General features: G+C 49.7%; 1 protein-coding gene across 1 annotated transcript; it reads right to left on the bottom strand.

The window, feature by feature from the left end:
• Positions 1 to 372: 372 nt before the first annotated feature.
• On the bottom strand, positions 373 to 3,120 carry EIF1 (eukaryotic translation initiation factor 1). The gene is made up of 4 exons (XM_001092971.5): positions 2,943 to 3,120; positions 2,071 to 2,234; positions 1,819 to 1,920; positions 373 to 1,234 (listed from the first exon to the last, which is right to left on the bottom strand). Exons 1-4 carry the CDS (start codon positions 2,971 to 2,973, stop codon positions 1,190 to 1,192), a joined length of 342 nt encoding a protein of 113 aa, XP_001092971.2. The 5' UTR covers positions 2,974 to 3,120; the 3' UTR covers positions 373 to 1,189.
• Positions 3,121 to 22,882: the final 19,762 nt, after the last annotated feature.

Below are 22,882 nucleotides of genomic sequence, written 5' to 3'. Positions count from 1 at the left end.
GTCCAGCCTGGCCACCATGGCTAAACTGTCTCTACTAAAAATACAAAAATTAGCTGGGCATGCTGCCTGTAATCCCAGCTATTACCGAGGCTGAGGCACGAGAATTCCTTGAACCTGAGAGGCGGGAGTTGTAGTGAGCTGAGATTGTGCCACTGCACTCTAACCTGGGCAACAAGGGCAAACCTCTGTCTCAAAAAACAAACAAACAAAAAAACAGTTGACCACAGAGGGACAAGCTCATCAAGTTTTTCTTGGCCAAGTTCAGGCCCCTGTTGAGAAGCTGTGGGTGTGGACGAATCCTCCACTGCCCATTTCTACGGTTCCTTTATATGCACAAGATCAACTATATGTAAATAATCTGCAAGTCAGGTATTTCTGAAAACAAGTTTTATTTAAATAAGGGTTTAAATACATTACACATAACATTAAAACTGAAGGGGGAAAAAAAACCAAAAACCAGTTTGTTACTTCACATGGCATTGGGCAGCTGCTGCTATTAAGTTGCAAGCTCTACAGCTAGCTACATGACTGACGGATCAGTTTGAGATTTGTTCCCTTGTCAAAAGTTTAACTCTGGTAGAAGGTTGGCCTCACATTCTGATGTTTGGACATCCCTCAGCTAAGATATGTCTGGTCAAACAGAGCTTTGTGGCAAGCCAGATGTCCTATCACCTCGCTAGCGATAAGTGGGCCTCTCTGAGCTCTGTCCACCTGGTCAGGTTGGAGACACCAGGGGATCTACCACCAAAAGCTCCCTTCAGTAGTACAGCTGGTGCTGCTGCCTCACCCCATCCTCTCCTCTCAGATTCACCGAGGACTGTTCAGGTGGTAACATTCTGTTAGGGCAAGGAACTCTGCAGAGGGAGAGCCGAGGAGGTTCCGGCCATAGTTGTTTGTGATCTTAGGGCTCTGGGCTTGGCTGAAACATGCCGGTATTGCTTGGTTTCAGGCTTGACACTGCCAGGCGCCTACTGCTTGACCTCTGTTTAAATGAGGGACTTCAAGACTAGACAGCATGGCTCTTTTCAGTTTATTGCATGAAGGAGTTACACTAGTCCAAGTTAAAAGCGGACCCCAAATGGTTACATTATACAAGCTGTGAGGTTTTTAAACTTGTGACAAGGGACAGAAGGGAAATTCTACTCATTGCAAGGAAATCCTCACTTAAGCTTCAGTGAGCCACAAGCACTTAAAACCCATGAACCTTCAGCTGATCGTCCTTAGCCAGTCCAATCTGAAAAGACAAAAGGGCAAAGTTTTAAATGGGGGACAGGGAGAGTTAAAGCCTCCATTTCTAATGTCATCAACCCTGTCTTCCTGCTACTACACTGCCCAAAAGCCAGGGGTGCAGTGGTTCAACGGACGGTCCTCAGTTAAGAGCTACCTTTTTTGAACACTCAGTGCCTTCCAAGATTCTGAATTAGTATGAGAATGAGACTCATCAAGTATCTGAAACCTCTTCAATTATATCAAGAGCCGATAATATAACAGTAGTTTAGTATTAATATTCAGGAAATTCATTTTTAAAAACTCATGTCCTTACAAATGCAGGAACAACCCAGCATTTGGCTTATTTTACAATGCATCTATGTGCTATTCAAATTTGCATCTGTAAAGCAGATCCACAGAAACAGTTAACCAAAGGCAGACAAGTCCCTTCTGCTTTTTCCTAAAAAACAGAAGTCGATGTACTTTAAAACCCAACTGAGGTTTTGCTCAGCCTTACAAAGCCAACTTTTATGTCCCCAGCAGAAGCTCATACACAGGATCTGAGATCTGCCAGCAGAGGGGCACAAATCAAGAAGTTACTGAACTCACCTCTACGAGGAACTGGCATATGTTCTTGCGTTGGTCACCCTGTAGCTGAATTACTTCTCCATATTCTGGATGCTCAATTACAGTACCATTGCAGGCAAACTTCTGCAAGCACAAAGGAAACGAAACAAATTAGGCCCAGCAAGGGCATGAATGCATTTATCACCCCTTCTGCTAACAATAAATACAACGCAGCTAGCACCCCCTTGCAGACAAATTCATTATGACTTTCCCGCAATCTCAATGAACACCTACCTTCTTAAACGCCTTCACTAGTTTCTTTTTATCGTAATCATCAGCGATCCCTTGGACAGTAGTAAGGGTCTTCCTGCCGTTTCTCTGTTGAATTCTTATATGGATATAATCCTCAGTGCCAGCAGGAAGCAGGTCATCACCCTTACTTGCATCAGCAAAGGGGTCTGAAAATAAAGGTTAAGCTCGTTCAGAGCTGTCAAAGATCAGATACCACTGCCATGTCCCCGGCTCCCAAGTGTTTTGCGCGTGTAGAAAACAACACTGAAATCGTCAGGGCTTGGGCCAGGCCGTATGTGTCCTTTGCTGGCTCTCCCCAAGCACGTCAGTCCGGGACGCCCGGCTTCCCCAGGCTCGGGGAACGCCCGGGCCTCCCGCCCTCCCTGGGAAGCCGATCACGTGTCGGGGGAGTCCGAGCTGGCAGGCGGTGCCCCACCCGGCTGATGCAACCCGCCGGAACCCGAGCTCCCGAGGCGGGGCTAAGCCTACCACCCCCATTGGTGCACACGCCTGCCACTTAGGGCTGGCACCGCCTTTCCCTCCGACTCCGTGACAACGGGTGGTGACGTAACGGACGTGACGCAAGGGTGACAGGAGGGGCGGGTGTGGCCCGAAGAGGCCCGGGAGCCATTAGTAAATGCGCCACCGAGACGCCGAGCCCGCCCAAGGGCTGACCTCCCGCCTGCTCCTTCCGGTCGCGCTCAGGGTCCGACCCCGGGGCCCAGGCCTTGATCCCGCTGCCCTGCGACCCTGGACAAGTTTCCCCTGCCAGAGCTTACGAAGTCCCGGAGCGCTTGGCACCTTCCCGGAACACGTCTCCGGGCCCGGAAGGCCCCGCTGCCCCACCCGAGCCCGCGACCTTTCCCATAGCTTACCGAAAGAGTGGAGGTTCTGGATAGCGGACATACGATACGATTCCTTTTCCTCGGTGGAAACGGCCTGCGGAAGGCGGCGGCGGCGGGAGAAGGCGGGCAGGGGGGACGGAACGTCGGGAAGCGAGGGGGCTCGAGGGGGAGGCTGCTGAGTCCTCGGCGGCGGCTCAGTGACTGGGGCAGAGGGGCGGTGCCTGTGTTCACTTATATAGCCGCGCCTGTGACGCCAGCGCGCTGCCCTCACGTCCCGACCCCACCCACGGCGTCGTGCCCCAAGCACCCAGGCGGCGCAGCTTCCAATTGGTTTGGGGGCGGGGACATAGGATGGCGCTTGCGCAGGAAGTCTGCGGCAGGAGGGCGTCCTCTTGACTCTAGGAGAGCTGGGAGGGGGAGGGAAAGCTTGGTCTGGCTCGGCGCCTGCGCAGTACGGTTGGACGGTGTCTGCATGCCGAGAAAACCGGCCGAGGTTTCGAGCTCGCCTACGCACTGTGTCGTTTGGTACGTTCCACCTTCTTGACCCTGTTGCATCCCTGCCTGCTCGAAAAGGGGTGTTTCATAGGGTAGATGAACACTCCTTAGAGAGGATGTAGATGCTGAGCCTCCCAAACACGACAAATACCCGTTTTGTCAAACCCACCTACCTACCCACCCTACTACCCACTGAGTCACAGAGGGATTTAGGGCGGCAGTTTGATTAATCAACATACAATAATATAATCAAAACGGTAACCGCATAATTTAGATTGCCATTTAGATTTATTCTAAAGTGGGTTAATCTGATCTAAAATTTTCATTTAGATTAGATTAATCCATCCAAGGAAAAAATGTGCCCAGCTCATTGGCATGAGTTCAAGGGATAGTAACTGGTTCTGGGCCCTCCCTGAGAATAATTCTGGCACCAGGGGGCGTCCTTCATGTCGCACAGCTTATGTGGAGTAGAGCCTTCCCAGAGTTTAAATGAAATATTTCCTTCAAAACAGTCAACCTTGCTTGCTCTCGGTTTATTTATTTCAACACTCTCAGTTGCAGGGATAAGTAGGGTGGTGAAAAGAGACCAGGGGTTTTAGACTCAAAGGCCTCCGGGGCCAGGCAGGTAAGTAGGATCAAGGAGTGCAAACAGCCAAGTGTGATGTAATGAGGTGGACTGGGGGCTGGAGTAAGAACTATGGGCTGCAGTAGCCGCTCACCTCCCGCCCATTGTGCTAGATCTTTTTCAAGAGTGCCAGGAAATCCAGGTATTTACATAAAATCTCTTGATTTTTAAATATTGCCAATAAATGGATTTTTTTTTTTTTTTTGAGACAGAGTCTCACTTTGTCGCTGAGGTTGGAGTGCAGTGGCACTGTGTCGGCTCACTGCAACCTCCGTCTCCTGGGTTCAAGCAATTCTCCTGCCTCAGCCTCCCGAGTAGCTGGGATTACAGGCGTCCACCACCACCCCTGGCTAGTTTTTAAAAACATTTTTAGTAGAGACGAGGTTTCACCATGTTGGCCAGGCTAGTCTTTTTTTTTTTTTTTTTTTTGAGACGGAGTCTCGCTCTGTCACCCAGGGTGGAGTGCGGTGGCCGGATCTCAGCTCACTGCAAGCTCCGCCTCCCGGGTTCACGCCATTCTCCTGCCTCAGCCTCCCGAGTAGCTGGGACTATAGGCGCCCGCCACCTCGCCCGGCTAGTTTTTTGTATTTTTTAGTAGAGACGGGGTTTCACCGTGTTAGCCAGGATGGTCTCGATCTCCTGACCTCGTGATCCGCCCGTCTCGGCCTCCCAAAGTGCTGGGATTACAGGCGTGAGCCACCGCGCCCGGCCTTTTTTTTTTTTTTTTTTTTTTTTGAGACTGAGTCTAGCTCTGTCACCCAGGCTGGAATGCAATGGCACGATCTCGGCTCACTGCAACCTCTGCCTCCCAGGTTCAAACGATTCTCCTGCCTCAGCCTCCTGAGTAGCTGGGATTACAGGTGCCCACCACCACACCCAGATAATTTTTGTGTTTTTAGTAGAGATGGGGTTTTACTGTTTTGGCCAGGCTGGTCTCAAACTCCTGACCTCGTGATCCACCTGCCTTGGCCTCCCAAAGTGCTGGGATTACAAGCGCGAGCCACTATTCCCGGCAAAGCTGGTCTTCAACTCCTGACCTCAGGTGATCCACTTGCCTCGGCCTCCCAGAGTGCTGGGATTACAGGAATGAATTGAAGTTTTGATAAAACACTGTGCAAGCCAGAGAAAAATATGCATGCCCATGGATTGCTGGTTTATGTCCCCGACAGTCAGGGTCACTGCCCTTGTGGAGTTGAAGGCCAGCGGGAGAGAGAGCCACTAAACAAATAATAAGATAATGAGACTGGGTGCTATGGCTTAGGCCTGTAATCCCAGCACTTTGGGAGGCTGAGGTGGGTGGATCACCTGAGGTCAGGAGTTCAAGACCAGCCTGGCCAATATGGTGAAACCCTGTCTCTACTAAAAATACAAAAATTAGCTGAGTGTGGTGGCGCGTGCCTGTAGTCCCAGCTACTCAGAAGGCTGAGGCATGATAATTGTTTGAACCCGGGAAGAGGAGGCTGCAGTGAGCCGAGATGGCGCCATTGCACTCCAGCCTGGGCGACAGAGCAAGACTCCGTCTCAAAAAAAAGATAATGACAGATTGTGAGAGGTGCCAAAAAGGAGATAAACAGGATGATGTGACAGGGTCAGCCTCCTTCAGATGGAGTGGTCAGAGAAGGCCTCTGGGGAGGCAGCATTCCAGCTGACAGGGTAGGAAGGAGTCCACTGTGAGACAAGGCACGTGCCTCCCAGAGGAAAAACTCTGTAGGAGGAGATGCTAGGTGTACCTGATATATATATGTGTGTATGTGTGTGTATATGTATGTGTATGTGTGTGTGTGTATATATATATTTGTGTATATATATGAGTGTGTGTATATATATATATTTGTGTGTATATATATATGAGTAGGTGTGTGTATATATATATATTTGTGTGTGTGTGTGTGTGTGTGTGTGTGTGTATATATATATAGACAAAGTCTCACTCTGTCACCCAGACTGGCTGGAATGCAGTGGCGCAATCATGGCTTACTGCAGCCTCAACCTACCGAGCTTAAGCGATCCCCCTGCCTTGGCCTCCCGAAGTGCTGGGATTACAGGCAGGAGCCAGTGTGCCTGGCCTGATACTTTGTTTTGATTCTATATTTACTAAGTAAACTTGATTAATAGTTTGGCTTCCTTAACATCAGGAAGAAGGAACCATGGCTAGGTCATGGGCATCCCAGTCTCATGGTCATGCCCGTTTGAGAAGCTAAGGACCCAGCCTGCCAACTTGGAACCTTTACACTGACAGACATGGTTCTGCTAGAAAGGGTTTGGGGAGAGAGTTTGAATGAATAAATTGGAACTGTCCTTCCCAGTGTGCATGCAATATTTTGTCATACTGAAATATTTTTTGAGACAGAATCTCGCTTTGTCGTTTAGGCTGTAGTGAAGTGGTGCGATCTCAGCTCACCGCAACCTTCGCCTCCTGAGTTCAAGCTATGCTTCTGCCTCAGCCTCCGGAGTACCTGAGATTGCAGGCAGGTGCCACCATGCGTGACTAATTTTTGTATTTTTGGTAGAGATGGGTTTTACCACGTTGCCCAGGCTGGTCTTGAACTCCTGACCTCAAGTGATCTGCCTGCCTCGGCCTCCCAAAGTGTTGGGATTACAGGCGTGAGCCACCACACCCAGCCACAACTCAGTTCTTTTTTTTTTTTTTCCGAGACAAGGTCTGGCTTTGTCACTTAGGCTGGAGTGCAGTGGTGCCGTTATAGCTTACCGCAGACTTGAACTCCTAGGCTCAAGTGATCTTCTGCCTCAGCCTCCTGAGTACCTGGGACTACAGCATGCGCCACCATGGCCAGCTAATTTTTAAAATTTTTGGTAGAGTTGAGGTCTCACTATGTTGCCCAGGCTGGTCTTGAACTCCTAGGCTCAAGTAATCCTTTACCTTGGCCTCCCAAAGTGCTGGGATGAGCCACCGCACCAGGCCTGAGACTCAGTTCTTGACTTGCCACCAGCTTTGTGGGTGACCTGGTTTACCTCTTGGCTTCAGTCGTATGTCCCGTAAAAGGAGCCCTGGGTGATCTCTTCCTGGGTCTAAAGTCTGAAGCGCTGTTCTCCCAAGTTGGGAGCATTTCCCAGAAGGGTCTTCCAAAGTCCACCTTCCAGTGGGGGAGTTTACCCCAGCCCCAGGAGCCTGAGGAGTAATCATGGAGGCAGGAGTAATTAGTTTGAAAGTGACATGTGTGCCTGCTGTTAATGCTGGCTTCTTTATTACTGTGCTCTGAGGTGCTGTCACCTGGGCAGCCAAGGGCAGGGTACAAAGCACAGGCTCTGGAGTGTCTGTATCTGAATATCTTCTCCATCTTGTTGCCCGGGCGACTTGGCCCCTCTCAGCCTGTGTTTTCTCCTCTGTACGACAGAGACAATAATGCCCTTCTCATAGACTGTTGAGGGGATTTAAAGAGGAGACTATGTACAGCTGGATAAAAATGTACAGTTATGAAACCACTAAACAGATTATGCCAGTTTCCCGGAGGAGAAGGGAGAGAGAGAGCCTCCAAGAGCAGCGGGGGACAGGAGGGAGCCCCTTCGAATGAGGATAGGATGGAGGTGGGCACCTCTCCATGGTGATCTCCTTGGGATGTGACAAGGGCATGGCTGTGTGGGACACCTTGGGACCCTTGACCTCAATAAGATTCTCCAAGGCCGCCAGCGTGGCACAGAAGCAGCAGAATCTCCCTCCAGGAAGGGATTGCATCCTCTGGGAAAATAGACATCTCCATGGTAACCAAGGCAGATAGATGATCTGGTCCAGGGTCTCCTTGTAGCTCTGGTGCTCTAGAAAACCCCGTGAGCGAGAGAGAATCCTGGGGAGGGCTGGAGCCCCTGTCATATCCAAGGCTGGATTTCTGAGCAGCCCGGTGGGATGTTAATTGGCAAGGATTTCACTTGATTTAAAGAAAGTCCAATTAATGCCATATTTCTTGCATTCCTTATTTGGGACCTACCACCCACGTATGTAAGTGACTAGAATAGTTCCCCCTCCCCCGCTCCCATGCACATAGAAGGTTCCAGTGAATGAAGGCTGCTATTCTTTCCACTTGGAGAAGGAGGGAGACCCATGCCTGCTGCAGCTTGATCTGCAGCCTGCACAGAGTGATGATGAGATGTGCAGGTCAGGCATCAGCCGGGGTTCTGCTGGCAATACATCACTTCTTCAAACCTGCCTAGGATAGATGCTGGGAAGAGACGTGGGGGAACCGGTTTTTTTTTTTTTTTTTTTTTGAGATGTTATCTCACTCTGTCTCCCAGGCTGGAGTACAGTGGCGTGATCTTGGCTCACTGCAACCTCTGCCTCCCAGGTTCAAGCGATTCTCCTGCTTCAGCCTCCCAAGTAGCTGGCATTACAGGCGCCTACCACCATGCCTGGCAAATTTTTGTATTTTTAGTAGAGATGGGGTTTCACCATGTTGGTCAGGCTGGTCTCGAACTCCTGACCTCAAGTGATCCACCTGCCTCGGCCTCCCAAAGTGTTGGGATTACAGGCGTGAGCCACCACGCCACGCCTGGCCTGACATGGGGGAACCTTATGGGGTGCTGGAAATGACCTTCCTCTTGATCCAGGTGGCAAAAATCTATTGAGCTGTACCCTTATGGCTAGCGTGTGGGGTGTGTGTGTGTGTCGGTTATATTTTATCCCCACCTCCCAACCCGGTCAGCCTTTCTTCTTCTTCTCACTTTCTCTTCCCTTGCCAGGGACCCACTTATGCCAACCCACAGCGGAGACTTGGCTCAGTTCCTCTTTGCCTCTTTGCTGGCAGAGCATCTGCCTTCCCCATCCTGCTTCCCACTCCTTCCCTGCCTGTCTTCTTCTTTCAGGGAGTCCTGCAGGAGCTCCTATAGATTGGGGAAACTTCATTTAGGAAGGGAGATAAAAGGCCAGAGCCCTTGGTTCCTCTCTCTTGGGCAGGACCATCCAGGTTGGCCCAACAGCGGACTCAACTGCCAAGACAGGTGGGAGAGGATAGAAAGTGCAGCCCGGGCCCATGGAGGAGGTAGGGAAGGCCAGGCCTGGCATCTGGCCTCTAGGAGCTCACAGCCTAGCGAGGGTTCAGACACCGCTGCAAAGAACCAGGGGCCCAGGAAGCATGGAGGAGGTGCCAGGCACGGGTGCACAGAGGGGTCCTGTGTTCTGACCGGGCACTGGAGGAGGTGTTCCCTAGCTGAGGGCGGGTGGACGTTCCAGATGGAGGGATGCGCATTAGACATGTTTGATGGCAATCAGTTCAGATCTGGCCCCTTTCCTGGGACAAGCTCACAGGTGTGTTTGGGTGGAGCAGTCTGCCTTGGACCCAAGCATAGGTCCTCTAGCCCTCCTTTTATTTCGTTTCATTTTATTTTTTAAACTAGTGTAACTCATATAAGGACTGTCTCCAAGAGTTCATCCAGTGGTAATTGAGCAGCAAGACTCATCAAGTCCTTCCCTTTCACTGTGAGAGGACAGGAAGAAATGCAGAGAGGGCTGGTGCCGTGTGGTGACAGCCCTCACCAGTTGGGACTCCCTGCTCCTCCCCTTTCAGCCACACCTCTGCACACCCCCCAACACTCAGCTGTCCCCAGTGTGCAGCTCTGGCCCCAAGCACGTGTCACCTGGAGGTGCCTCTCTGGGCAGCCTCCCCTCTCCTCTGCACCCACCGATCTTCCCCAAATTAAATCTAACTCTCAAAGGGCCACAGCAGCCACAAGCCACCTGCGGCCTCGGAACCCTGGACATGGGGCCAGTCTGAATGAGGATGCACTGTAAGTGTGAAAACACACAGGGCTCTGAAGAGTGAGCATGAAAAAACCTGTAAAGTCTCACAGTGCTCTTTATTATACTAATTAATTTATTTACTTATTTTGAGTCGGAGTTTTGCTCTTGTTGCCCAGGCTGGAGTGCAAAGGTGTGATCTCGGCTCACCGCAGCCTCCGCCTCCCTGGTTCAAGTGATTCTCCTGCGTCACCCTCCCGAGTAGCTAGGATTACAGGCGTTCACCACTGTGCCCGGCTAATTTTTGTATTTTTAGTAGAAACGGGGTTTCACCATGTTGGCTAGGCTGGTCTCGAACTCCTGACCTCGTGATTTGCCCGCCTTGACCTCCCAAAGTGCGGGGATTACAGGCGTGAGCCACCACTCTCGGCCTGTTGTTTTTGAGACAGATCTTGCTCTGTTGGGCTGGAGTGCAATGGTGTCATCTCAGCTCACTGCAACCCTGCCTCCTGGGTTCAAGCGATTCTGCTGTCTCAGCCTCCTGAGTAGCTGAGATCACAGGTGCACACCACCTAATTAGCCCGGCTAATTTTTGTTTGTAGAAACAGGGTTTCAGCATGTTGGCCAGACTGGTCTCAAACTCCTCTGCTCAAGCCATTCCTGTGCCTCAGCCTCCCAAATTGCTGGGATTACAGGTGTGAGCCACCGTGCCCAGACTTCACAATACTTTTTATTTGAATTACTTATTAAAAGATGAATATTTTGGATCTATTATGTTAAATAAAAGATATTAATTTAATTTCACCTGTTTTTTTTTTAACTTTAAAGAAACGTGGCTCCTGGGAGATTTTAAGTTGCTTGTGTGGTGTGCGTTCTATTTCTACTGGACAGCGCTGCTCAGCAGGATGCTAGACCGACGCGAGCCTGCTGGCACACACACGGCAGGCCCTAGTCACAGGAACGGCTGTTCTTTCCAGCCTTCTCCGTCACCACCTGCCTCATTTCCTTGTCTCCTGCCCCCGCCTCCAGCATCTCTAGTTCCCAGTGATGTAACTCTGCTGTGAGCTTGCATATTTCTGTCCCTGCTCCCAGTTTAGAAGACAGCTTGGTTATGGTCATATGTACCAAAGCCAGGCCAGGGATGTGGAGGGAACTTTTTCCTGCTCAAGTGGCTTATTGAGTATTCACCCACCCAAACTGGGTCCCTTCCTGGGCCAAGAAGGTGAAATTCTCTTTTTCACTCACCTAGCCCAAGCTGACCCTCCATCAGCCAGTAGACAGGTACTGCCACCTGAGCATGCACCGGGGCAGTGGGGGCATCGATTTCATCCTTTGCCCCAAACAGGTTAGCAGCTGCCCCTTTACCGTAGATAAGACTCCTCCTGAGAGGAGTTTTGCACAGTCCATTTTTTTTTTCATTTTGTGAAATTTACAGTGGTTGAGCTGTTGCTACGAGCTTAGCTGAGTGTTCCACACCCTGTCCCATGGAATCCTGACAAAGCTCATTAGTCCTTCTGCAGGCAGAGACCTGGCAGGGTGGCGGTGGTGGCCCTCTTCCTGCTGGGCTGCCTGACCACCCAAGAGGGACCAGGTTTCCTGAGCGAGGAACCTCTGGTATGATTCTGCTGTCACAAAGGGGTTATCTGTTTTCTTTTTTTTTTTTTTTTTTTTTTTTTTTTTTGAGACGGAGTCTCGCTCTGTCACCCAGGCTGGAGTGCAGTGGCCGGATCTCAGCTCACTGCAAGCTCCGCCTCCCGGGTTCACGCCATTCTCCTGCCTCAGCCTCCGGAGTAGCTGGGACTACAGGCGCCCGCCACCTCGCCCGGCTAGTTTTTTGTATTTTTAGTAGAGACGGGGTTTCACCATGTTAGCCAGGATGGTCTTGATCTCCTGACCTTGTGATCCGCCCGTCTCGGCCTCCCAAAGTGCTGGGATTACAGGCTTGAGCCACTGCGCCCGGCCGGGGTTATCTGTTTTCTTGATGGACGCCAGCATTCGGAGCATGCACCCCAGTTCTCTCCAGAGCTCAGATGTGCTGTGCAGATTTGGAGAGAGTCTGGGAGGCTGGTGCTACTGTGGACAATCTCATTGCAGCACACAACATAAGATTCGAACAAATTCTCTCTCTCTCTCTCTTTCTCTCTCTCCCTCCCTTCCTTCCTTCCTTCCTTCTTTCCTTCCTTCCTTCCTTCCTCCTCCTCCTTCTCTTTTCCTTCCCTTCCCCTTCCTTCCTTCCTTCCTTCCTTCCTTCCTTCCTTCCTTCCTTCCTTCCTTCCTTCTTTCCTTCCTTCCTTCCTTCCTTCCTTCCTTCCTTTTCTTTCTTTCGTCTTTCTCTCTCTTCTTCCTTTCTCTCTCTCTCTCTCTCTCCCTCCCCCTCCCTCCCTCCCTCCCTCTTTCTTCTTTCCCTTCTTTCTTGTTTTCTTTCTTTCCTTCTTCTTGAGATGGGGTCTCACTTTGTTGCCTGGGCTGGTCTTGAACTCCTGGGCTCAACCAGTCCTCCTACCTTGGCCTCCCAAAGTTTGGAATTACAGGTGTGAGCTGCCACCCCTGGCTTCAACTGCATTTTTGATCCTTAATTCCTCTATTTGAACAAACCGTAGCTAAGCCCCCATGATAGGTGCTGTGATGGGCACAGCCTGCCCTTGAGGAGCTTGAAGATGGGTCAGAAAGATCAACATGGTTCAGTCTTTTTTTTTTTTTTTTGAGACGGAGTCTCGCTGTGTCGCCCAGGCTGGAGTGCAGTGGCCGGATCTCAGCTCACTGCAAGCTCTGCCTCCTGGGTTTTTATGCCATTCTCCTGCCTCAGCCTCCCGAGTAGCCGGGACTACAGGCGCCCGCCACCTCGCCCGGCTAGTTTTTTGTATTTTTTAGTAGAGACGGGGTTTCACCGTGTTAGCCAGGGTGGTCTCGAACTCCTGACCTCGTGATCCGCCCGTCTCGGCCTCCCAAAGTGCTGGGATTACAGGCTTGAGCCACCGCGCCCGGCCCAGTCTTTTTTTTTTTTTTTTTTGAGATAGAGTCTCACTCTGTCGCCCAGGCTGGAGTGCAGTGGCACAATCTCGGCTCACTGCAACCTCTGCCTCCTGAGTTCAAGCGATTCTCCCACCTCAGTCTCCTGAGTAGCTGGGATTACAGGCACCCATGATGATGCCTGGCTAAGTTTTATATTTTCGTAGAGATGGGGTTTTGCCATGTTGCCCGGGCTGGTCTCAAACTCCTGACCTCAGGATCTGCCCACCTTGGCCTCCTAAAGTGCTGGGATTACAGGTGTGAGCCACTGTGCCTGGCGAGAATTGTTATTTTCTTTTACAGATGAGGATGTTACCCAGTGTAATGCCTGCGTGATATAGGTGAATTTCTACCCTGCCTTAATTCTGCTTATCTTTAGGGAACTGGATGCTTGAGGTCAAAAGCTCCCCCTCCTGACCAAACTGGCTAAGATTTGTGGGATCCAAGGCAGCTCACTTGACCTCTGAATAACCTCTAACTTCATTATAACTAATTTCTGTGCTAAATGACACTCCCACCAGCACCATGACAGTTAACAATCACCATGACAGGCCAGGTGCGGTGGCTCACGCCTGTAATCCCAGCACTTTGGGAGGTCGAGGTGGGCGGATCTCGAGGTCAGGAGATCGAGACCATCCTGGCTAACACGGTGAAACCCCATCTCTACTAAAAACACAAAAAATTAGCCGGGCGTGGTGGCGGGTGCCTGTAGTCCTGGCTACTTGGGAGGCTGAGGCAGGAGAATGGCGTGAATCTGGGAGGTGGAGCTTGCAGTGAGCAAGCTCTGTCCTTGGGGACAGAGCAAGACTCTGTCTCAAAAACAAACAAACAAAACAAACCCTGTATCTCTGAGATTGGTCACTGAGATTTAAAACAAAAACAAAAACAAAAACAAAAACAATGACCATGACAAAGACCGGAAGAAAACACAAAAGCACAAAAAGGAGGACGGCATCCAGTTTCAAGGAGTTCTCCACTCAGTCCCAGAAAAGAAATGAATATTCCCCTGCTTGCTTTTCGTATCCAACCGTTTGATTAAAGATGCCCTGACTTCCTGGCTCCCAGGAGCTGAGCCCAAGCTCCCACTTCTTTATTCTGTGACCATCTAATAAAGCCTGCACTGCTTGGCGCTCACTTTCAGTTTTGCATATTGGTTTTGTAACACCGAATGGGGAAAGGCTCCATTTTTTGGGGACCAGCTTTGTTAGTAACAAAGATACTGAATCAGAGAGAGGAATCATTTTTACAAGATCACAGCCGGTAAGTTGCATGGCTGGAATTCAGATCCAGAGCCTGTGCCCCTAACCTGGAAGGGGTGCCTGCCCTGGAACATTGTCTGGGTCTGGTCCAGGGGCCCATACAGGCATCACTGTAGTCACTGCTGGTTTCCCTTCCCAGAGCTTGGGGGAGGTGTTAAATGCCCTGCCCAGGTCAGTGTGGCATTAAAAAAAAAACTACTCATGACACTTGTTGAAGGCAGACTTTATTCAAGGGGGAGCTATTATATTGGGGTTTTGTAGTAGAGGAGAGAGATTGGGTTCCACTGTCTCTGCAATAGGGAAAATTGGAGATTTATAGCCAAGGAACGGGGTAGGGAGGTTGGTGGAAAATTACTAAAGAGTGTTGCAGCTCTTTTGCCCCTGTAGTTCAATGAGTTCCGAGTTCTTGTCCTGCGACTGAGAAAAATGAGGTACATGGACAGCAGAGAGTAAAGCAGAGTAGAATTTATTGAGGGACAGAAAAATCTCTTGACAGTGAGAGGGGACCTGAAGATGGGTTGCTGACCACGAGGCTGATATAATTAACATATAATAAGCAGTCAGGACACCAGAGGTTGGGTTGGTTTCTTTTTGCTTTTTTTTTGAGACGGAGTCTCTCTCTGTCGCCCAGGCTGGAGTGCAGTGGCACGATCTTAGCTCACTGCAACCTCCGCCTCCCAGGTGGAAGCAGTTCTCTTGCCTCAGCCTCCCAAGTAGCTGGGACTACAGGCACATGTCACCAGGCCCAGCTAATTTTTTGTATTTTTAGTAGAGGTGGGGTTTCACTGTGTTAGTGAGGATGGTCTTGATCTCCTGACCTCATGATATGCCCACCTCAGCCTCCTAAAGTGTTAGGATTATAGGCGTGAGCCACTGCGCCTGGCCCAGAGGTCACTTTCATTACTATCTTGGTTTTGGCTGGCTTCTTTACCACATCTTATTTTATCAGAGGGGTCTTCGTGACCTGTACCTTGCAAAACCAGTCCTACGGAACTCCTATTGCAAGACTACACAGGTTAATGGGTTAGCTCTACTATACAAGCCCACCTCATTTTTAAATTTTATCTATCTATCTATCTATCTATCTATCTATCTATCTATCTATCTATCTATCTATCTATCTATCTATCTATCTATCTATCTGTCTATCTGACTACTTTTAGAGACAGTCTTGCTCTGTTGCCCAGGCTGGAGTGCAGTGGCATGATCATAGCTCACTGCAGCCTCCAATTCCTGAAAACCGTCCCACTGCGATGCCAGCCACAAGTCTGCGCTTCAGGTGCTTCTGGCCAACCGGTTATAAATCAGAGGTTCCCATAACCCCCTCCTTGAATTTGATAGTTTGCTAGAATGGCTCACAGAACTCAGGAAAATATTTGAGTTACTAGACTGACAGCTTATTATAAAAGAATACAACTAAAAAACAGCAGATGGCTGGGTGCAGTGGCTCACTGCTGTAACACCAGCACTTTGAGAGGCCGAAGCGGGCAGACCACTTGAGGTCAGGAGTTCAAGACAAACCTGGCCAATACAGTGAAACCCTGTTTCTACTAAAACTATAAAAATTAGCCAGGTGGGGTGGCGGGCACCTGTAATCCCAGCTACTAGGGAGGCTGAGGCAGGAGAATCGCTTGAACCCGGGAGGTGGAGGTTGCAGTGAGCCGAGATCGCGCCACTGCACTCCAGCCTGGGCAGCAGAGCGAGACTCCTTCTCAACAACCACCACCACCACAAAACCCAAAACAACAACAAAACCCAAAACAACAACAACAACAAAACAAACCTGGCAGGATGGAGGAGACGCACAGGGCGAGGTGTGGAGAAGTGTGGGGAGCTTAGATGTGCTTTCGGGTGTACCATCCTCCCAACACCTTGAGGGGTCCTTTGGGTTTTTATGGTGGTTCCATTATGTAGGCATGATTGATTACATCATTGGACCCTGGTGATTAAACTCAATCTCAAGCTTCTCTTCCCTCCCCAGAGGCCAGGAGGTGGGGATGAAAGTTCCACTTCTTTTTTTTTTTCGAGACGGAGTCTTGCTCTGTCGCCCAGGCTGGAGTGCAGTGACCCGATCTCCGCTCACTGCAAGCTCCGCCTCCCGGGTTCACGCCATTCTCCTGCCTCAGCCTCCCGAGTAGCTGGGACTACAGGCGCCTGCCACGTTGCCCGGCTAGTTTTTTGTATTTTTTTTAGTAGAGACGGGGTTTCACTGCGTTAGCCAGGGTGGTCTCGATCTCCTGACCTTGTGATCCGCCCGTCTCGACCTCCCAAAGTGCTGGGATTACAGGCTTGAGCCACTGCGCCCGGCCCGAAAGTTCCACTTCTCTAATCACATGCTTGGTTCCCCTGGCATCCAGCCCCCCTCCTTAGGGGCTTTCCAAAAGTCTCTCATTAACTTAAACTCCTGTGTGGTTGAAAGGGGCTTGTTTTGATAACAAAACATGTTCCTTTCACTTTTGTTCCTTCAGGGATATTTCAAGAGCTGGGGACAAAAGACAAATATTAATTTATTACTTTACTTTAGGGCTCTGTGTCAGAAACTGGGGACCAATGTCAAACATACTTTTCATATCATATCTCAATATCGCATTGCCTATTGCATAAAAATTTAAAAAGTAGCACAGCAACCAAAAAATCACCTGTTAAATCAGTCACCACCCAGAGATGACCAGGACCCATTCTGACCTATTTCCATCTGGTTATGTGTAGATTTATGACGACGCCAAATTCTTTGAGTCTCCCTTTGCCCTGTGCTGTGTCAATCTGTATGCAGTCCTGGGCAGCTCTTCATAGTCTCCCCAAAGAATTCCTTTTCACTTAAAATACAAGTTATAACTCTAATAGGTTTATCGCTCGATGTGCACATGGGAAGTCAGTATCTGAGACACTGGGTTGTAGCAGAGAAAGAAGCTTAATTGTAGTGTAGCAGGACGAGCCGTAGACAAAACTCAGACACCGGATTAAAGAAGGAAGAGGTTTTTTATTCGGCCGGGAGTGTCGGCAGACTCACGTCTTAAGAACCAAGCTCCCTGAGAAAGAAATACTTGGCCTTTTTAAAGGCTTACAACTTTAAGGGGTCCACGTGAAAGGGTTGTGATAAATCGAGCAAGTGTGGGAAACGTGACTGGGGGCTACATGCATCAGCTAACAGAACAGAAAGTTTCACAATGCTTTTTTCATACAGTGTCTGGAATTTACAGATAACACAAGTAGTTTAGGCCAGGGGTTGATGTTATTATTATTACTTTGTTTAACTCCTATGGCCAGGTGGTGGTGCCAAAGTTGTCTGGCTATTTATCTTACTTTTGTTTCTTTCTCTCTTTACTCCTGTCTTGTGAACTAGGCAAGGTGTGGGAAGGAGGGCAGCAGGAGTAGTAGTGGTCTCCTTCCTTAGTAGGGCTGCTGAATGAGGAGACCAGAGGAAACCACATTCATCTCCCTGAGGAGTCTGCTAGGAATTTTAAGGGTTTTGGAGGGAACTGATCATTGATGGGTGCAAGGTGAATTCATGGACAGGGAAATGAAGAAACTGCATTCTCAAGCTAATTTGATTCCTCTGTGGGAGCCTTCAAACTGGTTGGCATCAGCTGTTCCATTGGAATTCAGGGTTGGAGAAACATCTTCAGCAATTCTTTTTTTTTTTTTTTTTTTTTTTTTTGAGACAGATTCTCGCTCTGTCACCCAGGCTGGAGTGCAATGGCGTGATCTGGGCTCACTGCAACCTCCGCCTCCCGGGTTCCAGCGAGTCTCCTGCCTCAGCCTCCTGAGTAGCTGGGATTACAGGCATGCACCACCATGCTCCACTAATTTTTGTATTTTTGTAAAGATGGGGTTTCTCCATGTTGGCCAGGCTGGTCTTGAACTCCTGACCTCAGGTGATCCACCCACCTCGGCCTCCCAAAGTGCTGGGATTACAGACGTGAGCTAACACACCTGGCCATCTTCACCAATTCTTAAACAAAAGTCTCATGATTCTAATGTCAGAGATCCTATCTACAGGAACATGGAGATACAGATATTCAGTACTGAGTGTTAAGTGATTTTAGGTTACAAGGAACTGGGACAAAGAGCAGCCCGATTAATGCGTAATTATACCTGTATTCCTGTCCAGAGTTCTTGTTAACCTTGTGAGGACAGCTTCAGTGTGAGTGATGTAAACTCTACTCAGTGATCCCTGAAAGAGGTGGGGGAGGGTATTTACACACACACAGAGACACACACATGCCATATCTCAAAAGTCTTAACTTGCTTAGATCCCTCTTGACCTCTCTATGGGGGTTGCTTTCTCCATCCTGAACCTGTTCTGTTGGCTCCTTGATCTCCTCCTTTGATCCCCTCCCAATTCCAGACCTTCAACTTTTCTGTCTCTGGTTTTGCAAGTCAGTTTATCCCTGCTCCCTGCTTGCCCGCAAATGTGTACAGCCAAGACCTGTTTCAGTACTGGGGAGAAAAAAAAAAAGAGGGTTGCAGGTTTATAGACCCTCTAGAGAGCAGGAGGGGTTAGAAACATCCAAAAATTTCTTTCTTTTTTTTTTTTTTTTGAGATGGAGTCTTGGTCTGTAACCCAGGCTGGAGTGCAGTGGTGTGATCTCGGTTTACTGCAACCTCTGCCTCCTGGGTTCAAGCGATTCTCCTGCTTCAGCCTCCTGAGTAGCTAGGTTTATAGGCATATGCCACCACACCTGGCTGAATTTTTTATTTTTTGTAAAGACAGGGTTTTGCCATGTTGGCCAGGCTGGTCTTGAACTACCTTGGCCTCCCAAAGTGCAGGGATTACAGGTGTGAGCCACCGCACCAAGCCAAAATTTTTTTTTTTTTTTTTTTTTTTTGAGACGGAGTCTCGCTCTGTAGCCCAGGCTAGAGTGCAGTGGCCGGATCTCAGCTCACTGCAAGCTCCACCTCCCGGGTTCACGCCATTCTCCGGCCTCAGCCTCCTGAGTAGCTGGGACTATAGGCGCCCGCCACCTCGCCCGGCTAGTTTTTTGTATTTCTTAGTAGAGACGGGGTTTCACCGTGTTAGCCAGGATGGTCTCGATCTCCTGACCTCGTGATCCACCCGTCTCGGCCTCCCAAAGTGCTGGGATTACAGGCTTGAGCCACCGCGCCCGGCCCAAGCCAAAATTTTTATTTTTATTTTTAAATTATACATTTAAGCTGTTGGAGGTCAGAATATGCCACCCCAAAATATGACTATAGACCAGAATATGCTGCCCCAAATATACTTCGGCATAAGGATTATTTTGAACTGATTTTTTTTAACAAAAAAAATTTACAGTTAAGGGAATAAACAAGTTAATCATGTTTAATGAACAGACCCAGGACATGTCCTGATGTACCAATACCTTAAGAAACAAGGCCGGGAGGGGTGGCTCACGCCTGTGATCCCAGCACTTTGCAAGGCTGAGGCGGGTGGATCACCTGAGGTCAGGAGTTTGAGACCAGCCTGGCCAACATGGTGAAACCCCGTCTCTACTAAAAATACAAAAAATTAGCCGGGTGTGATGGCGCGCACCTGTAATCTCGGCTACTCAGGAGGCTGAGGCAGGAGAATTGCTTGAACTTGGGAGGTGGAGGTTGCAGTGAGCTGAGATCATACCACTGCACTCCAGCATGGATGACAGAGCCAGACTCAGTCTCAAAAACAAAACAAAACAAAACAAAACAAAAACCCAAAGCATTCTTAGTGTGAGTTTTGCTTTAAAGATAATATATCAGAGGTTGGGTGCGGTGGCTCACGCCTGTAATCCCAGCACTTTGAGAGGCCAAGGTGGGCGGATCACGAGGTCAGAAGATCGAGACCATCCTTGCTAACACAGTGAAACCCCTTCTCTGCTAAAAATACAAAAAAGTTAGCCAGGCGTGGTGGTGGGCGCCTGTAGTCCCAGCTACTCGGGAGGCTGAGGCAGGAGAATCACTTGAACCTGGGAGGTGGAGATTGCAGTGAGCCAAGATCGTGCCACTGCACTCCAGCCTGGCAACAGGGTGAGACTCTGTCTCAAAAAAAAAAAAAAAAAAAAAAAAGATGATTCCTAAAGTTGCACGTTAGCTCAATTCAGCTCTCATGGGTTTATATTTCCAGATCTCTCTCCAGAGATGGTGTTAGAATCACAGCAACTCAGTGAACCGGAAACATCTCTGGGGCTGGGCACGGTGGCTCACACATGTAATTCCAGCACTTCGGGAGGCCGAGGAGGGGTGGATCACCTAAGGTAAGGAGTTCCAGACCAGCTTGGTCAACATGGCAAAACCCCATCTCTACCAAAAATACAAAAATTAGCCAGACATGATGGTGTGCACCTGTAGTCCCAGCTACTCGGGAGGCTGAGGCAGGAGAATTGCTTGAACTTAGGGGGCAGAGGTTACAGTGAGCTGAGATCATGCCACTATGCTCCAGCCTGGGTGACAGAATGAGACTGTCTCAAAAAAACACACAGAAACATCTCCGGGGCAAGGGTTGCTGGGCCAGGGCTTTGCTCTTGGGAGCTTCTCTGCCTGGCTAAGTCCCTTCACTCATCTGATTCTCAGTTCCTTCTTGTGTAAAAGTGAGCATGAAAACACACGGGGTTGGAAAACAGTATTTCTTTCTTTTTTGAGACAGGGTCTCACTCTGTTACCCAGGCTGGAGTGCAGTGGTGCCATCTTGGCTCACTGCAACTTCCACCTCCTGGGTTCAAGCGATTCTCTTGCCTCAGCCTCCCAAGTAGCTGGGACTACAGGCGTGTGCCACCACGCCTGGCTAATTTATGTATTTTTAGTAGACATGGGGTTTTGCCATGTTGGCCAGGCTGGACTTGAACTCCTGACCTTAGGTGATCTGCTCACCTTGGCCTCCTAAAATTTTGGGATTACATGCATGAGCCACTGTGCCCGGCCCCCATTGATGTTTAATAAACATCTCAAACTCAGTATGGCTCAGACAGAGCCCCTAATCTCCCTGCACTGAACAGGTACTGCCCACAACCTTCACATTGTTCATGGCAGCTCTATCCTCTCAGTAATAGCATTCTTTTTTTTTTTTTTTGAGACGGAGTCTCGCTCTGTTGCCCAAGCTGGAGTGCAGTGGCGCCATCCTGGCTCACTGAAAGCTCCGCCTCCTGGGTTCACACCATTCTCCTGCCTCAGCCTCCCGAGTAGCTGGGACTACAGGCGCCCGCCACCGCGCCCGGCTCATTTTTTGTATTTTTAGTAGAGACGGGGTTTCACCGTGGTCTCGATCTCCTGACCTTGTGATCCGCCCGCCTCGGCCTCCCAAAGTGCTGGGATTACAGGCGTGAGCCACCGCGCCCGGCCAGTAATAGCATTCTTGACCCCTCCACCTACTACAGTTTGTTGGTACGTCTGGGGGCTTTCCCTGCATGTTAGCTCCAGCGTCTGGTTGCTTCTTGCCACCTGTACATCATTTTCAAGTCTACAGTTCAGTGTAGGGTTCCTTTGCTCCACTCTGATCTGAGCCGCCATCCTCTCTCGCCTGGACTATTGCAGTCATTTCCTCATCTCCCACTGGGTCTCACTCCTGTCCCTGCTCCCTGGCCCTTCATTCCACACAGCAGCCATAGTTTCCACCATGTTCTAGGAGGCCCCCTGTGATCCAGTGCCTGTGACTCTGCTCAGCTCATCTCAACTACTCGGCCTTCTGTTTCCACTCCAGCTACACCAGCCCCCTAGCTGGGCCTAGAGCATGTCAGAAATGCTCCCACCTTGGGGTCTGGAAGCTTTCCTCCAGAAATCCTCATGGCTTTCTTTCTCAAAGTCTAAGGTTTTGCTTACATAGCACTTTTGTATGAGGCCTTTCCTGACCCCTCTCTCTCTCTATATTTTTTGAGACGGGGTTTCACTCTTGTTGCCCAGGCTGGAGTGCAGTGGTGTGATCTCGACTCACCGCAACCTCTGCCTCCTGGGTTCAAGCTGTTCTCCTGCCTCAGCCTCCCGAGTAGCTGGGACTACAGGCACGTGCCACCACACCCAGCTAATTTTTTGTATTTTTGGTAGAGACAGGGTTTCACCATGTTGGCCAGTCTGGTCTCAAACTCCTGACCTGAGGTGATCCACCTGCCTCAGCCTCCCAAAGTGTTGGGATTACAGGCAAGCCCCCATGCCCAGCCTTGACCTCCCTATTTTGAATCACAGCCCTCCCTGCAGTCTTCCTCCACTCCCTTATTCTGCATTACTGCTCCTTTCCCTCCAGGACATCATCTCCTACACCTGTAATGTACTTATTTATTTGGACTGTTAGTTAATATCTGCCTCCCTCACTGTAATCTAATATCATATTCACTGAAGTCCCCCAATGGAGTGAAGGATGTGCCATCCCCAAATATGCCAAATTGGCATAGTGATTATTTTGAGCTGAAACTGTTGGAGAAATTGTAGTTTCAGAAAGGGTGAGCTGACCTGTCTTTTCCTGTATGCAGTAAGCCATAAAGATTCCTCTGGGAGGTCCCTTACCTGGTTTAGAAATTAGCTCTTGTCCTCACAGACTGGGAACTAAGGCTGCAACAGACCTGAATAAATAAACTTTCCAGGCTGGGTGCGGTGGCTTACACCTGTAATCCCAACACTTTGGGAGGCTGAGGTGTGTGGATCATCTGAGGTCAGGAGTTCGAGACCAGCCTGGCCAACATGGTGAAACTCCGTCTCTACTAAAAATACAAAAATTATCTAGGTGTGGTGGCAAGCCCCTGTAATCCCAGCACTGTGGGAGGCTGAGGCCGGAGGATCACTTGTGGTCAGGACTTGAGATCTGCCTGGGCAACATGATGAAACCCCATCTCTACTAAAAATACAAAAAATTAGCCAGGCGTGATGGCACGCGCCTGTAGTCCCAGTTACTCAGGAGTCTGAGGCATGAGAATCGCTTGAACCCAGGAGGCAGAGGTTGCAGCGAGCCAAGATCGCA

Source organism: Macaca mulatta, chromosome 16 (genome assembly GCF_049350105.2).
Source record: "Macaca mulatta isolate MMU2019108-1 chromosome 16, T2T-MMU8v2.0, whole genome shotgun sequence".
In the NCBI taxonomy this organism is placed as follows: domain Eukaryota; kingdom Metazoa; phylum Chordata; class Mammalia; order Primates; family Cercopithecidae; genus Macaca; species Macaca mulatta.
The sequence above is the reverse complement of the archived record's forward strand: the minus strand, read 5'-3'. Positions and strand labels throughout refer to the sequence as shown.

Excerpts from the sequence above, each read along its gene's own strand:
- EIF1 (XM_001092971.5), bottom strand. The coding sequence starts at position 2,973 with ATGTCCGCTATCCAGAACCTCCACTCTTTCG. Across the intron at positions 2,235-2,942 it reads CCAGAACCTCCACTCTTTCG|ACCCCTTTGCTGATGCAAGT; the intron begins GTAAGCTATGGG and ends CTTTATTTTCAG. Across the intron at positions 1,235-1,818 it reads TATGCCAGTTCCTCGTAGAG|ATTGGACTGGCTAAGGACGA; the intron begins GTGAGTTCAGTA and ends TTGTCTTTTCAG.